Source organism: Podospora bellae-mahoneyi, chromosome 4 (assembly GCF_035222275.1).
Source record: "Podospora bellae-mahoneyi strain CBS 112042 chromosome 4, whole genome shotgun sequence".
NCBI classification, from domain to species: Eukaryota; Fungi; Ascomycota; class Sordariomycetes; order Sordariales; family Podosporaceae; genus Podospora; species Podospora bellae-mahoneyi.
In genome coordinates, this window is record NC_085883.1 from 1882056 (window position 1) to 1895333 (window position 13278).

Genomic DNA, 13278 nt, shown 5'->3' on the forward strand with positions numbered 1-13278 from the left:
GCGACCAATTACTTGCTGATTTGCTCACCATGTGGAAATGTATAACTCAAATGTGTGTATGTGCTGCATAGGTATCTCTCCATAGTATGTACGTACCAACGTGGCCACCCATCAATCTGCCACATACCTCTCTTCCCCAAACCAAGATATATATATATACAAGCGAAAAATGGAGCCAGAGCAGAGTAATCAAACCATGTACAAATACTCAAGTGCTAGTTGCCACGCTCCCAAAACTCCACTTATGCGTTGCTGTTGTGCATTCAGAACCAAACACTCAACTCGTGACACCCCTCAGCTCCCCTCACCAACAGCTACAGCAGCCGCCGGCCCTGACGTACCCGACTGCTCCCTCCTCCCGCCTCTCCCCCTTCCCCTCCCTCTATTCTCCCTCGACGGGCCAGCATCACCACCCCCTTTCTCCCCCTTTCCACCTTCACCCCCACCACCACCACCTCTCTTTTCTCTCCCTCCTCCTCCCCCCCTAGCATTCCTCTCACCAACCCCCCTAGCTTTATCCCTCCTCTCACCCTCACCACCACCACCCCCACCTCTCCTCCCCCCCCGTCCCCTCTTGTTACCACCCTCCTTTTTACTCCCCCCCGCCCCAACACCACCCAACCTCCTCTCCTCCTCCTCCCTCATCCTCTTCTCCTCCGCATCCCACCACTCTTGAAACGCCTGCTCCTGCTGAATCTCCTCCAAGCTCCTCTTCGCCGCCGCCTCCTTCACGCTCTCTTTGACTCTAATCTCTTGCTGCATGATATCCTCCATCGTGAAGCCCGCCATCAAGTCCCTCTCCAGCTTGTGCGCAGGCACAATGTAATTTTTCGAGTGCGGCACCAGGGGCTCTTCCTTCTTTGCAGGGACAGCAGGTTTGGGAGCGCTGGATGAAGGAGTAGAACGCTGACCCGCAAACCTCGTGTCGGGGGAGGCGTTCCTTATTGTCTGTACCGGTTTGACGGCGGGAGGGAGGAGTTGTGGTGATGGCTGAGCAGGAGGTTTAGGTCCACCCCGGCCTTTGATAGTAGCCAGCTTCCACGGTGCCGCGGACGCGGACTCATCTTTGGCTCGTTCCCACGCATTCTTCGACTGCTGCTCCGCCTTCGATGCCGCCATCGCCAACTGAGCGTCCTTTTCCACCTGCTGCTGCCTCTTCTTCTCCTTCTGGCTCATCTTTCCTTGAGCAGGCCGTGGGGCACCCCCCTCCTTCACCTTCTGCGCCGCCAACCCCGCCGACAGCGCCGACTTGGGGCTCTCCGACTGGATGATGCCTCTCAGGTCAAGCTTCTCCGTCAACACAGCAGCCGCACCACCCCACGGAGTCCCCGTCTTGACTGGAGTAGTACCACCTACATCCACGGGACGGGTAGCAGCAAGTGTAGGTTTTGCAGGACTAGGCGCGGAATACGGGCTGACCGGAGGCGACGACTGCTCAAAGCTGATCCAGACTTTCTTCCCCTTCCCCTTCACCGAGCTCCCCAGCGGTGCGATCTTGTCCTCCGCGGGTACTTCACCAGTCTTTCGGGGTCGCAGGGAGGGACTGTTGATAGGCGAGGAATCATCTTCCTCCTCCCCCTCCATGTCAAACATCATATCCCCCTGCTCCCCCTTCGCCTTCAAATCCGGACTAAAAGGCTCATTCCTCCCCTTCCTGACCCTATCAGGCGTAGGCGTGAACAAACTCCCCTCCTCCAGACTCCCAAACTTGGTCCTCCCACTCACAACACCCATCTTCCTCTCCTCTTCCTTCTGCACCTTGAACCCCATTTCCCTAACCCTAACCTGCCTCTCCTCGAGTACATCCTCCGCCAACCCCGCATCATCCAACTGACTGCTCAGCTGCGCCCGATAACTCGCCAGATAAGGATAATGCGCCAGCTGGTTATCCCTCACCACAGCATCCAGCTCCAGCAACAAGTCTTCATCCAGCTCGTCAAGCAAGTGATTCTCCAGCATCGTCTCCAGCTGAAGACAAATATACTCCAACCCCGCGTCCTTGAACTCGGTAACCGAACACGGCCCAATCGCATTGAGAAAATGCGCAATATTCCGAATATTCGCAAACCGTCCCATGACCTTCTGGCATATCTGTGCCAGTCGGTCCAGCATCAAATAGTTCGCAGTCGACATGACCTCCATGACCAGATCCAAAAAGTCATCAAACGTGTCGCAAACCGCCGAGTCAAACAGCTCAACCCCCGCATCTGCGTAAAGATACTGCAACACATACCCAAACGCCGTAGAGTCCATGTGCTTCATATCAAGCCTGATGATCCTCTCCTCCTGCTGCCTACGACCAGCAAGCCACGCCCCCCCGGACCGCCCAAAGAACAAGCCCTCAAACCACGGACACCGCCTGCACAAAAACCTGCTGTGAACAGCCACCTCCGTCCCATCAAGCTCGAGCAGCGCATCCCCATCCTCAAAAAACCGCCTCCTGTCCCCGTTGAGCGCAGCCCGAAAGTCCTCATCCATGCACCTCTGCGGTTCCACCTGCAGCCTCGCTGCAGCCTCAAGGTTGTGCATTTCGAGTCGCGCGGCCAGTCTCATGACCTCCAACCGCACCTGACGGTACCGATATGCCAGCGCAGGAGCATGCCGCGTATAGTTCCACACCGGAACCACCCGGTCCCGGTAGGCAAAAAGCACCAGGTTCAACAGCGTGAGCAGGTCCAAGCCCTGGAGGCAAACGACCGTTTTGCTGCCGTCGTCGTCCTCCTTGTGAACGGTGAACAACTCATGTGCGTAGCTGCCCGTCGCCCGAAACTCTGACAACGCTCGTCGGAGTACCGAGCTGCGCGCAGAGAGTAACCAGCTGTGCACAGGAATTTTGAGCTCAGGGGCGGACGACACGCAAACGACCGTGTCCAATGGTTCGTTTCGGCATCCCCACGTGGCCAGGTGCTGAGCCAAGTCTCTCTCCAGATCCGGGGACCTCAAGATTTCATAAGCGATATCCCCAAGTCGTGCCTCAAGATCAGGGTTCTCCCAAAACTTCCGGCTTTCTTGCGTGGATTCCCCATCCTCAGAAGCCTCAAACCCCTCCAGACAGTTCAACGGCGCCACATCATCCCACAGAGCCTGCTCATCCACGGCCAGCTGCTGCTTCATCACCTCCGAGTCCTCCCGGATAGCAGCAAAAGCCCCATACGCAGAGGCCCGAACAGTAGCAACCTTGGTGATATAAGGGACGCGCTGGAACTTGAAATTCCTCTTCGATTCCGAAATGTTGTTGGCGGAAGAAGCGCCCTTGCCTTTTACACGCTTGATCCTTCGCCACACAGCTCCAGACTTGGTGCTGAGAATCACCGAACCATTTTCCCCGACACCAACCGAACAGACCCCGTCCTTACTGGCATTCCAGATCCGTTGAGGTGCCGTCACGGCGCCCTTGAGCTTGGAAGGGTTCGTCGTCGATGTGGCCGGTGGGTTCGTTTCCATTTTGTGATCCAGATTCATGGTGAACAAATCACCCCGTTTCGTCAACGCCGCAATGGTTTCTCCGCCCGAGGTGATGTAGCTGACCTGATTCCAACCTACTTCATGCCGATTTGACAATCTGAGGTTGCCGATGTAGTCAAAGCTCGCGAATGGGAATTTGACAATATGATAACCATAGCCCGTGAAGATGCATACTGTGTGGTTCTGCAGCAGGATAGTTGTCGCCTTGTCAATGGCGCTGACCATGACAATCGGCGACGAGAAAAGGGACGCGGCCACCTTTCTAGGGGTTTGCTGGTGTTCCAGCGATCTCGAGTCAGCATCCATCAAGGCCAGCTGGCCAAGATTCTTGCCCCAGCAGTAAAGCGATGCACCCGTGTGAGCAACCGAGTGTACCGATGAGGCAGCGACGCCAAGAACAACCTCCTTTTTCAAGGCACCAAAAACTTGACGAGGTATGGTGCTGATGGGCTCCTCGTCCTTCCTCGCCGGAGCGGGAAGCGCATACCCTAGTTGTGACTGGGCATTGCTGCCCCAGGTCCACAAAGCACCCGTGTCATCAACAGCCATGGTGTGATTTTGTCCCAGAGCCACCTGGACAACCCTGCGATCGACAAAAGGGCCCTGCACAGGAACGTAGGTGAAGCGCGTGTTCTCATCACCGAGACCCAGCCGGCCACCACGTCCAACACCGCAGATGTAAAGGTTAGAAACCGGATCTGTTGTTAGAACTGCACTGTGGAGCTTGGAGAGCACGACATCCTGCATCATCAATGGCCGGTTCAGGACCAAAGCAGGAATCTTGGACAGATCCTGTGACGCCGGTCGTTGGGCGCCGATTTCTTCGAGATACTCATTGTAAAATCGTTGCAGGAGGTGGTCTGGGCGGTTCAGAAACACTCGCTCGGGAAACTGACGATCGTCCTCGTCCCCAAAGCCCAAGGATAGGTTTCTGTTGCTTCCAAAGGCATACAAGTCCTCTCCGATGCCGTTCCGGTGACTCGCGGCTGTGATGCTCTCAACAGTTTCCTCCGGGTCATCACTATCCGACCCATCGTCAGCCACTTGGGCACTATCCCAATCCTTCAAATTACGTTCTCCAATGGTCGAGTTGTACAAGTCAAACGGACTGTTGCCTTCGTGGTCCTTCGTCTTGATAAGCTGTCCCACTCGGTTCACCGAAACCATGTGCCCTGTCAAGTCGGCGCGTTCCTTTTCAAGAAGCATCCTCGCAATGGAAATGTTGCCCGCATACAGAGCCCTGTGGAGCGCATTCCAGCCACTCTCCGGGTCCTGGGCGTAGATGTCAATGGCGGGGTGCCCGAGCAGAGCTTCGACAAAAGAAACGGCGTTTTCGGCGGTCGAGGAGGCTGCGCGCAGCAATATCGTCAGACCGGCATGGTCACGGCTGTTGACTTCGTTCCGACCAAGCGATCCATTCCCATGCCCCTGAGTCTTGCGCGACTTTGGAGTCGGTCTCGGTGGCGTGCCATGGCCATGGCCAGGACTCCCCGCAGCCCCTATGTTCGAACTCCGCGCGGCATTCTGAGCGCCCTGGCCGGCGGGTGAGAGGAGGCGTCGAAACCTGTCGACATCGTCTTCCCAGTAGGATTTCCACAAGAGATGAGTCATTAGCAGTGGATGATGGCTGAGGCCGGCCGCGAGAGTCCTCCAGGCGCTTCGAAGTTTGCGCACCTCGCTGTGGTCTCTGTGGATCACGGCTTTTTTAAAGGTGCTGTGTAGAAGCGCAAGAAAGACGTCCCCCGGAAACGTGCGTTGATGTCTCGGTCAATGGCCCTCGTCAGAAACACAATGCAGAGTGAGAATTTCGTTGCAAGTGGCAACTTCGGCGTAATGACGCGGATACTTTGGGAGCTCGGTCAGATATGGGACGCGCGGGTGCGATAAGAGTCGAGTATGTCGATGTCTGGTGCAGTGTCTCTCGAATTCGGTGAGTGTCTGGTCGAAAATAGGAGCCGGCGACGCGGTGGCTACGAGGTGTCTAGGAAAAGGAGATGACAAATGGCAAATTGCTGAGGAATAATGCCTCCGTGAATCGTGTGCGCAACCATCATCTTGATAACCCCGCGCCAGTGCCGGGCAGCCCCCTGGTCGGGAATGCGCCGCTATCCAGCCAATCGGGTGCCATGCTTCAGGGGTATGTTCCAAGCTCTCGCCATCAAGAGCCTGCAACCGCTACAATAGGTAATCATTGCTGGTACTAACCTATGCCTGTCGGTCTGTAGCATTGGAAACGTGCGGCTGGTCCACACAACTTGTCGGTTCTTGTCCATGCATGTCAAGATCTAGTCTGGCGGGGCATTCTTGATGGCGCTTGTGGGAGCTGGGGGAGCTTTGGGTGATGAGGTCTGTGCTGATGGCTGATCCAATCCAATGGCTGATGGATGTCCCAGCCCTGCGGTGTCACTGGATGCAGCAGAGAAATGCAGACGATCCGATGCATTCAGCCTCTTCCCTTGACGATAGCTTAGAGATATATGACATTATTCTATGCCGGTAGTCAAAACATAGATGAGGTTATATAGGTCACTCGAAAACAGTTCAACATTAGGTAATCCCACCAAACATCCAAACCCCCCTGTCGCGATGTGAGGCTGGGATGAGCCTCCGATGTCGTTCCCCCCGCGTGGGTTTGGCTGTGAAAATGTGGGGTGGCAGCCCGCCGCATCCAGAACCACACTTCGGCGTTGCGTGTAGCGCTCTCCGGTCGGTTACTGAGTTCGGGTTGTAGGAGCAGTCAACGACACCTTTTTTTTTCGCTTCACATTTTCTTCGTGATACCCTTTTTTTATTTTTTTCCCTTTCACTCGTAGCCAGCCTGCAGCCGTTCCCGCACCACCGTCCACCCCCAACACATCTGCACAATGGCGTCCGAAAAGGCCCCCCTCCCGTTTGTCTACACCTTCATGGCTGGTGAGTTGCTGCTGCCGTCCGGCCCATCCGCCAAAAACAACTCAGCCAAGACCCAAGACCGAGAGATGCTGACCATGACTGCCTACCACAGGCGCCATCGCCGGCGTGTCGGAGGCAAGTTGTTGTAACAAACCATACTCTAGTCAATTGGCCTGCTAACATGCAAGCACACATAGATTTTGGTCATGTAAGTTGCTCTGACGCCTGCTGCTCACGTGCCCCACGATGCTAACCGCCGCCCTACTTCCCCAGGTACCCCCTTGACGTTGTCAAGACCAGAGTGTAAGACCAAGCATACACATATACACCAATCCTGCCCGGCAAGCTGACAAGAGAGAATCAGACAACTCCAAACCGGCAAGGCCGCCGCCGGCGCCGACACCTACAATGGCATGTTCGACTGCTTCTCCAAGATCATCCGCAACGAGGGGTATGCGCCAAGTTTTTTTTCATAATGAGAAGACACCATGACCAGACCCCGTTAACACTCCCCCCTCTCCCCAGCTTCTCCCGCCTCTACCGCGGCATCACCGCCCCCATCCTCATGGAGGCCCCCAAGCGCGCCACCAAGTTCGCCGCCAACGACAAGTGGGGCAAGTTCTACCGTGAGCTCTTCGGCCAAACCCAAATGACCCAATCCCTCTCCGTCCTCACCGGCGCCTCTGCCGGCGCCACCGAGTCCTTCGTCGTCGTCCCCTTCGAGCTCGTCAAGATCCGCCTCCAAGACAAGGCCTCAGCCGGCCGGTACAACGGCATGATCGACGTCGTCATGAAGACGGTCCGCAACGAGGGCATCCTCGCCATGTACAACGGCCTCGAGTCCACACTCTGGCGCCACATCCTCTGGAACGCCGGCTACTTTGGCTGCATCTTCCAGGTCCGCCAGCTCATCCCAAAGGCTGAGACGAAGCAGGGCCAGATGACAAACGACATCATCGCCGGCTCCGTCGGCGGCACCGTCGGCACCATCCTCAACACCCCCATGGACGTCGTCAAGTCCAGGATCCAAAACACCGTCAAGGTCGCTGGCCAGACGCCAAAGTACAACTGGGCCTGGCCCGGCGTCGCCACCATCGCCAAGGAGGAAGGGTTCGGCGCTCTGTACAAGGGCTTTGTTCCCAAGGTTCTCCGTCTCGGCCCTGGCGGCGGTATCCTCCTGGTCGTGTACACCGGGGTGATGGACTTTTTCCGCAACATGAGGGAGGCCAAGGGTCTTTAAACTGCTCTTTTTGTGAAGCACGCACGCAGCGCTATGAGTTCAGAAAACGGAGAATGAAAAAGGGATGATAGATACCCCCAGGGCGGCAAGCGGCAAACAGTGGTGGCGGGCGCAATAGTTTTTACCAACTGCCCATATTTTCCATACAATTTTCCTGTACATACACAATACATCTAGAGATACAGATTCACACAGAGAGGCTAGAAAGCACACCCAAAAAGGGGGTTTGAATTTTGATATTTTGCGTAGACAAAATCGTATGTTTTGCAATGCTGTGATCATTGCAATAATGTTTTCCGTGAGAATGTTATGCTATATAAAGGAATGAAAAAGAAGGGGGGGTAAAATTGATCAGAACAAGTGTCATTCTGAGCAAAAGAAATGTGTGACTTCCCAGTCAAAGGATGGAGTTATAATGCCCACAGCCAGAATCGAACTGACGACCTCATCATTACTAGTGATGCGCTCTACCACTGAGCCATGCGGGCTTTTGTTTGGTGATTTGATGAAGACTCTCTCCGGCGGTTACCCCTATCTCGCTAGTGCCAAATTCTTTTTTCATTGTTCGAACAGACAATCGTAGGAGAACAGGTAAAGGAACCACCTTGTTGTTATTGTTGTTGTTGTTTTTACTGTTTGTCAGTTTGATGGTTTTGGTGTCTGTGGTGGGGAACTCACCCTGGAAGGACAAGGCACAGGGGTGTTGAGCAAAAATTGTAAAGAAAATTGCAATTGACTGAAGAAGGGGCATCTCCGTAATGGCATCGATCAAGATAGGGTTGACAACCAGCCCAGTGGATTTCCCACCTTGGTTGAGCCTCGGCCTTCTCAATCGGAATGTAACAAAATGCGTCTTCCCAAGATTTGAATTCATGGTATATAGATAATAGGATGGATATGTGTGCAAAGTGCTTGAACGACAAACAGGCATATGCCCATTAGCCATCGCGATTCGAATGTCAGTCTCCTCGAAACAACAGCAGTGGTATCAGCAACTCAGCGAGCTCTCGCACTACACCAAGCCATTGTTCCCTGTCATCTCTCCCACGTCTTCACAATTCTCGCCTTCTCCCGAATCGGCATCAACCAAGTCCGTTTACTCCCTGCCGAAAGTCCTCCACAACCGGCTCCAGCATGCCCCCTTCCACTAGGCAAAGACGGTGTAGCAGCAATGCCAAAAAGGTCGTGCCATGGAGGGCGATAGGGCCCGATATCTCGTCGCCATCCAGCTTGGCCACATTCAACCATTTCTCGACTTCCACATTACCGGTAAATGCGTCTTTGTTGGAAATCTGACAGACCCGGCTCGGCTTCGCCTCCTCCAACGGGCGGCTTCCTCCTGGTTAATCCCCAACGTGGCGTCCCTTCAACACTCATCCACCCCTCCTATCCTCTCACCCCAAGCCCTGACCACCCACAAACTTTCCCAACGGTGTCCGATCCCTCGGTTTCTCAATCAGATCCCCATACCCGTCCAGCCCCGCCGCCATAATCCTCAAAATCTCAAACATATGCGCCCCCTTGAACGTTTCCGCCCACAGCCTCACTACCGCACAAGCTAGCTGTCGAAGCTTTGTGCTATCCGTCGAAGCAGAAGCATTCATGTCGATCGAACGGGACTGGTGATGGCCCCCGCCGTGGTGGTTAGCCGACGACGAAGCTCCCCCATTCCCGCCACCCAACGAAGGATCAATCGGCACGGCGAATTCTGTCTCGTCGAGCATCCGGCAAACCATTTCCAAAACATGTTTCTCCTCCACTGACAGAGGTTGGTCGGCCGGGCCTATGGCGGAGAGCGTCAAGAGCCACTTGGAAAGAAGGATGGCGCATTCGAGGTTGCACACTATTCCACTCGGTTAGTACCACTTCATATCAGAGTCAAACCGAAGAAACACCTACAAGAATGCTGCATACTCCACTCCAAACTCTTCGTCCTCGCCACATAGTTCACCCCTACCTTCACCAAATGGGCCAGCGCATGCACAGCCGGTACCACCGCTCCGTTCAGCCTCTTGTTTCTCACCAACAGCGGTGCGTCACTGAACGCTGACGCAATCAAAACATGATCCCTCGTCTCCAGACTCCGGCTGGGGCTCAGGTCGGTGTAAAGCCTGATGTACGCCAGCCTCAACAGCGCTGCCGAGTTGAAAGCCACTGGTCCGCCAAAAAAGTTGTCTGCCGATGCTGGTCCTCCTGATTCATTCGCCCTGATCTGCCGATGCTGCTCTACTCCGGTCTGCCACACCCGCAAAGCGTGAGTAACGTCTTCGACATCTTCCGGTTTCATCCCCCGTCGAAAGTCGTACGGCGAGAGGCTGGTAAACGATGTCTGCTTGAGAAGGAAGATATGCTGAATGAGGGCGTGGATGAGAACATAGTTTCCGAGCGAGGTAAGCGGTGGAGGTGGAACTTGAGACGAGCGGTTGAGAAGCCTCATAAACGCGTCTTGCAGGGTGATGTCGACAAATTGGCAAGTCTGGCGTGCTTCTTGCCACTGCCAGCTTGTCTCTGCCCTCCATAGTCGAGACGGGCTGGGCAGGAAGAGGTGAACATCGGATGTTAGTAACATTGGCGGGGTGTTGTAAGCGATGCTGCAGAGATTGAAGAAGCAAAATGCGACAAGCTTCGTGCGAGTGGCCGATTCATGTCGGACCCAGGTCTCGTGGTCAACTGTCTGTTGGTTAGACTCCCCGACCAGTCCCTCCTCCCGGACTAGCACAGCGAGTTGGCTCTGCAAGCCAAGGGCTTCCTGGAGGATGGCTTTGGGGCCCCAGAGCCCAACCGAAAACAGCAAAAGGATGGCTTGGATGGTCTCAAGACGGGCGTGTGGAGTGTTTGGAGAACTGGAGTGTTTGTTAGCAAACTTCAGACCAGATGCAGGGAAGGGATCATTACTAAGGCTCTCTGTGCGTCTCCTGAGTCATGGGGCGGTCTTGATGTACCGACGGAAACGAGTGCCTGAAACCGGAGCTTGGGGAGGGTCGAGTCGAGTGTGGGCTGTAGGCGGCTGGTGTCGGAAGCAATCCATGTACCTCATGGCTATGTCTTCGGCGAATCTGTTCCATGGCCACAGCCTTTGCAGCATACCACAGGGCATGGCCGCGGTTTGTTTCAAAACGGTACTGAGCTCCCACCGCGAGGACGGCCAGCAAGAGCTCGGGTGCCAAATCTATGGGTGCCAGGCTTGGTAAATGGAGAAAAGGTAGGTGTTCGTGGAACCCACTGATGTATCCGTCGAGAAACCTGTTGAGAGTATGTCGAGATGGAAACACAAAGTCGTTGGGAAGCACCGACGAAAACTCATCCAGCCTGTTTTTGACGGCGATATGATTCGCTCCGGCAATTCTCCAGTTGGGAGCCTGCATCCCATCTTCATGCATCCTTGAACCGTCATTTGGATCTCGGGCATCAGGCTGCAGTGACGGGAATCGAGACGGGAAGGCAGAAGCAGGCTTCGACGGCCCACGCATGTCGCCCCCTAGACGAGACCACGATCCGAAACCTTGGTCCATTTCAAGCCCTGGTGGGAGGAAATGCTGCGTCCCATAATCATCCAAAAACAAATTGTAATCCTCAAAAGGGGCCGGCTGGGTCTGGTATACACCAGACATGACACCCGGGTCCTGCTCCCGAACACGATCCCCGTAAGGGTTACTGTCGTGATACGTTTTCACCGGAGCAAGCGGCGGCGGAGGCGGCTGGTGGTCCGAGATGCCGGACATCATGGATGGCTGCATGTTGCTGACTTCGCCGGCCGAAGCAAGATGCGTAGCTGCGTCAGATAAGAGGTCGAGATTGCAGGCTGGCGCCCGCGCTGACATGCGCGGGTCAGGGGCGATCGGCGAGACAACGGTAGGCTGCAAGACTTCCTGTCGATACATTTGATGCGGTGGTGGTTGCGGTTGCTGCTGCTGCTGCTGCTGCTGCGGTTGTGGTTGCATACCGAGCATCTTGACATCACCATGGTCATCAACAGGTCCCATGCCAGCGCCCGCCGTCGAGGGCTTCCGCGGTCTGTGGCCACCGCCATCTTTGTTGCTACCCGCCTCGTTGGAATGGACAAGCTTATGGTGACGGGAGAGCAAATCTCTGATGTCCATGTCAGTATGCTATGCTTTCTCGAAGACGGGAGGCAGGTCGGTGCGACGCCGACGGGGCAGACACGATGCGGTGATGTTGAGACTGGGAGGTGACCTGAAGGGCATAGGGCATGGGGCATGGGGCATGGGGCATGGGGCACGGGGGTGCTGAGGGGGTAGTGTGAACCCACGTCCCATGCGCGCCAAACGCATGCAGTTGCGGCAACAGAAGCATACGAGCGAGGTCACCAGGACAGCGGCCCAGCAGAAGCTACCAAGCAGCCAAACTGAGGGGTTCTGAATAGTGGGATAAAAGATAGTGAGCAGCTTACCGTCGTCCAAAGTGCTTTCCACACCTAGGCCACTCGCAGGAAAAGGGTTTTTCCTTGGTGTGAGTCCTTTCGTGCCTCTGAACATGTTCCACGCGCCTAATACAGAAGGTAACGTAAGTCAATATGCGACACTTGTTAGGTCCCAGGTAAAGCGGTACCGACCTGAAGCATTTGCTACAGTACTTGCACGGCAGCGTCTTGGGCTTCTGCTGCCGGGTTTCCCCATTCTCGTCGGCAGTGGCTGGGGCGGGAGTCTCGATGGATTGTAGGGGGCGCATGGCGTGAAGGTACAGACAGCTTGTACTGTATACAGCAGGCCCGGTGGAGAGGGAGGAGAAAGCCACAAAGGCTGGAGAGTGTGGGGGAGGGGGAAAGGGGGAAGAAGAGGGGGGCGGTGGGAAGGGGGAGCTGGGGCCAAATAATTAGACTGCGAGGTTTGCGGGGTGCTGGTGCCGTGTCTGTGTCGGCGTGAGGGAGGGACAGGAATGTGTTGGCCGGATCTGGATCTGGATCTGGATCTGGATCTGGATCTGGATCAAGCAGCACAAGACATGCTTGGTCCTGTTGCTTGTGTGTTGTGTGGTGTCGGTAGGATATCAGCCAGATGCTCTCCCCTGAATCCTAACTGGTTGCTTGCTTGCTGGCTGGACGTCACCCCTCTCTGATCCCTGAGAAATCACCACGCTTCAATCTTCAAAGATAAAGCAGGCCTTGGAGCAGCCCGACGTCAGATGACGACAAGGAAACAGTTCCGCAGAGATTGCGGGGGTGGGCGAGAAGTCGAACTGGGAACTGAGACGGTGTGCGGGAGCGGTGGGCCTGACTCGCTCGTGGGTGTACCGTTTCTCCTACTCCTGTGGCGCAATCCTGGATTGGATAAAGGTGAATGTCAAGATTGCTGTAGCTGCTTGGAGGGTTTGGATGGATGAATGGATGGGTAAGGTCTTCTGAGTGAGATGGAGAGACGTGGAGAGAGACACAGAAGCGGAGAAAAAAGACACAAAACAACGATGGAAGATCAGGTCCAGGCACACAAGCAACAAGCGAGGCAGGGGGGCGGGAGAGGTGCGTTTCCAGCGCCAACAAAACGCGGAGGCGGGGAAAAAGAGGGACTTCGGTAGTCGGAAGAAACGGAGTGTGGGGAGGAGCTGCAAAGAGGAGCTGCAAAAAGAAGCCGCAAAGAGGAGAACGGCGGCGGCGCGACCAGCTTCCCTTTTCTGGGCTCCAACCGTCTGTGACAGAGATGACCTACACTAGGTGGACATGTCAA

At 55.4% G+C, this 13278-nt stretch overlaps 3 protein-coding genes and 1 non-coding gene across 4 annotated transcripts; 2 read left to right on the forward strand and 2 right to left on the reverse strand.

The window, feature by feature from the left end:
* The first annotated feature begins 103 nt into the window (after positions 1-103).
* QC761_409600 (uncharacterized protein) lies at positions 104-7869 on the forward strand. The gene is made up of 6 exons (XM_062879236.1): positions 104-6378; positions 6470-6492; positions 6555-6565; positions 6631-6660; positions 6722-6808; positions 6883-7869. Exons 1-6 carry the CDS (start codon positions 6330-6332, stop codon positions 7595-7597), a joined length of 915 nt encoding a protein of 304 aa, XP_062732252.1. The 5' UTR covers positions 104-6329; the 3' UTR covers positions 7598-7869.
* Positions 295-5076, reverse strand: QC761_409610 (uncharacterized protein; the record flags this gene model as incomplete). Its single annotated transcript, XM_062879237.1, has 1 exon — positions 295-5076. The coding sequence occupies one exon, from the start codon at positions 5074-5076 to the stop codon at positions 295-297; it is 4782 nt and encodes a 1593-aa protein (XP_062732253.1).
* Positions 7870-8013: 144 nt separating the features above from the next.
* On the forward strand, positions 8014-8085 carry QC761_0066170. Its single transcript has one exon. It is a non-coding gene; the product is annotated as a tRNA-Thr (tRNA).
* Positions 8086-8316: 231 nt separating this feature from the next.
* Positions 8317-12938, reverse strand: QC761_409590 (uncharacterized protein). The gene is given in 6 exon segments (XM_062879235.1): positions 8317-9440; positions 9497-10440; positions 10493-11686; positions 12009-12104; positions 12171-12526; positions 12539-12938. The coding sequence occupies 5 exon segments, from the start codon at positions 12284-12286 to the stop codon at positions 8992-8994; spliced, it is 2799 nt and encodes a 932-aa protein (XP_062732254.1). The 5' UTR covers positions 12287-12526; positions 12539-12938; the 3' UTR covers positions 8317-8991.
* Positions 12939-13278: the final 340 nt, after the last annotated feature.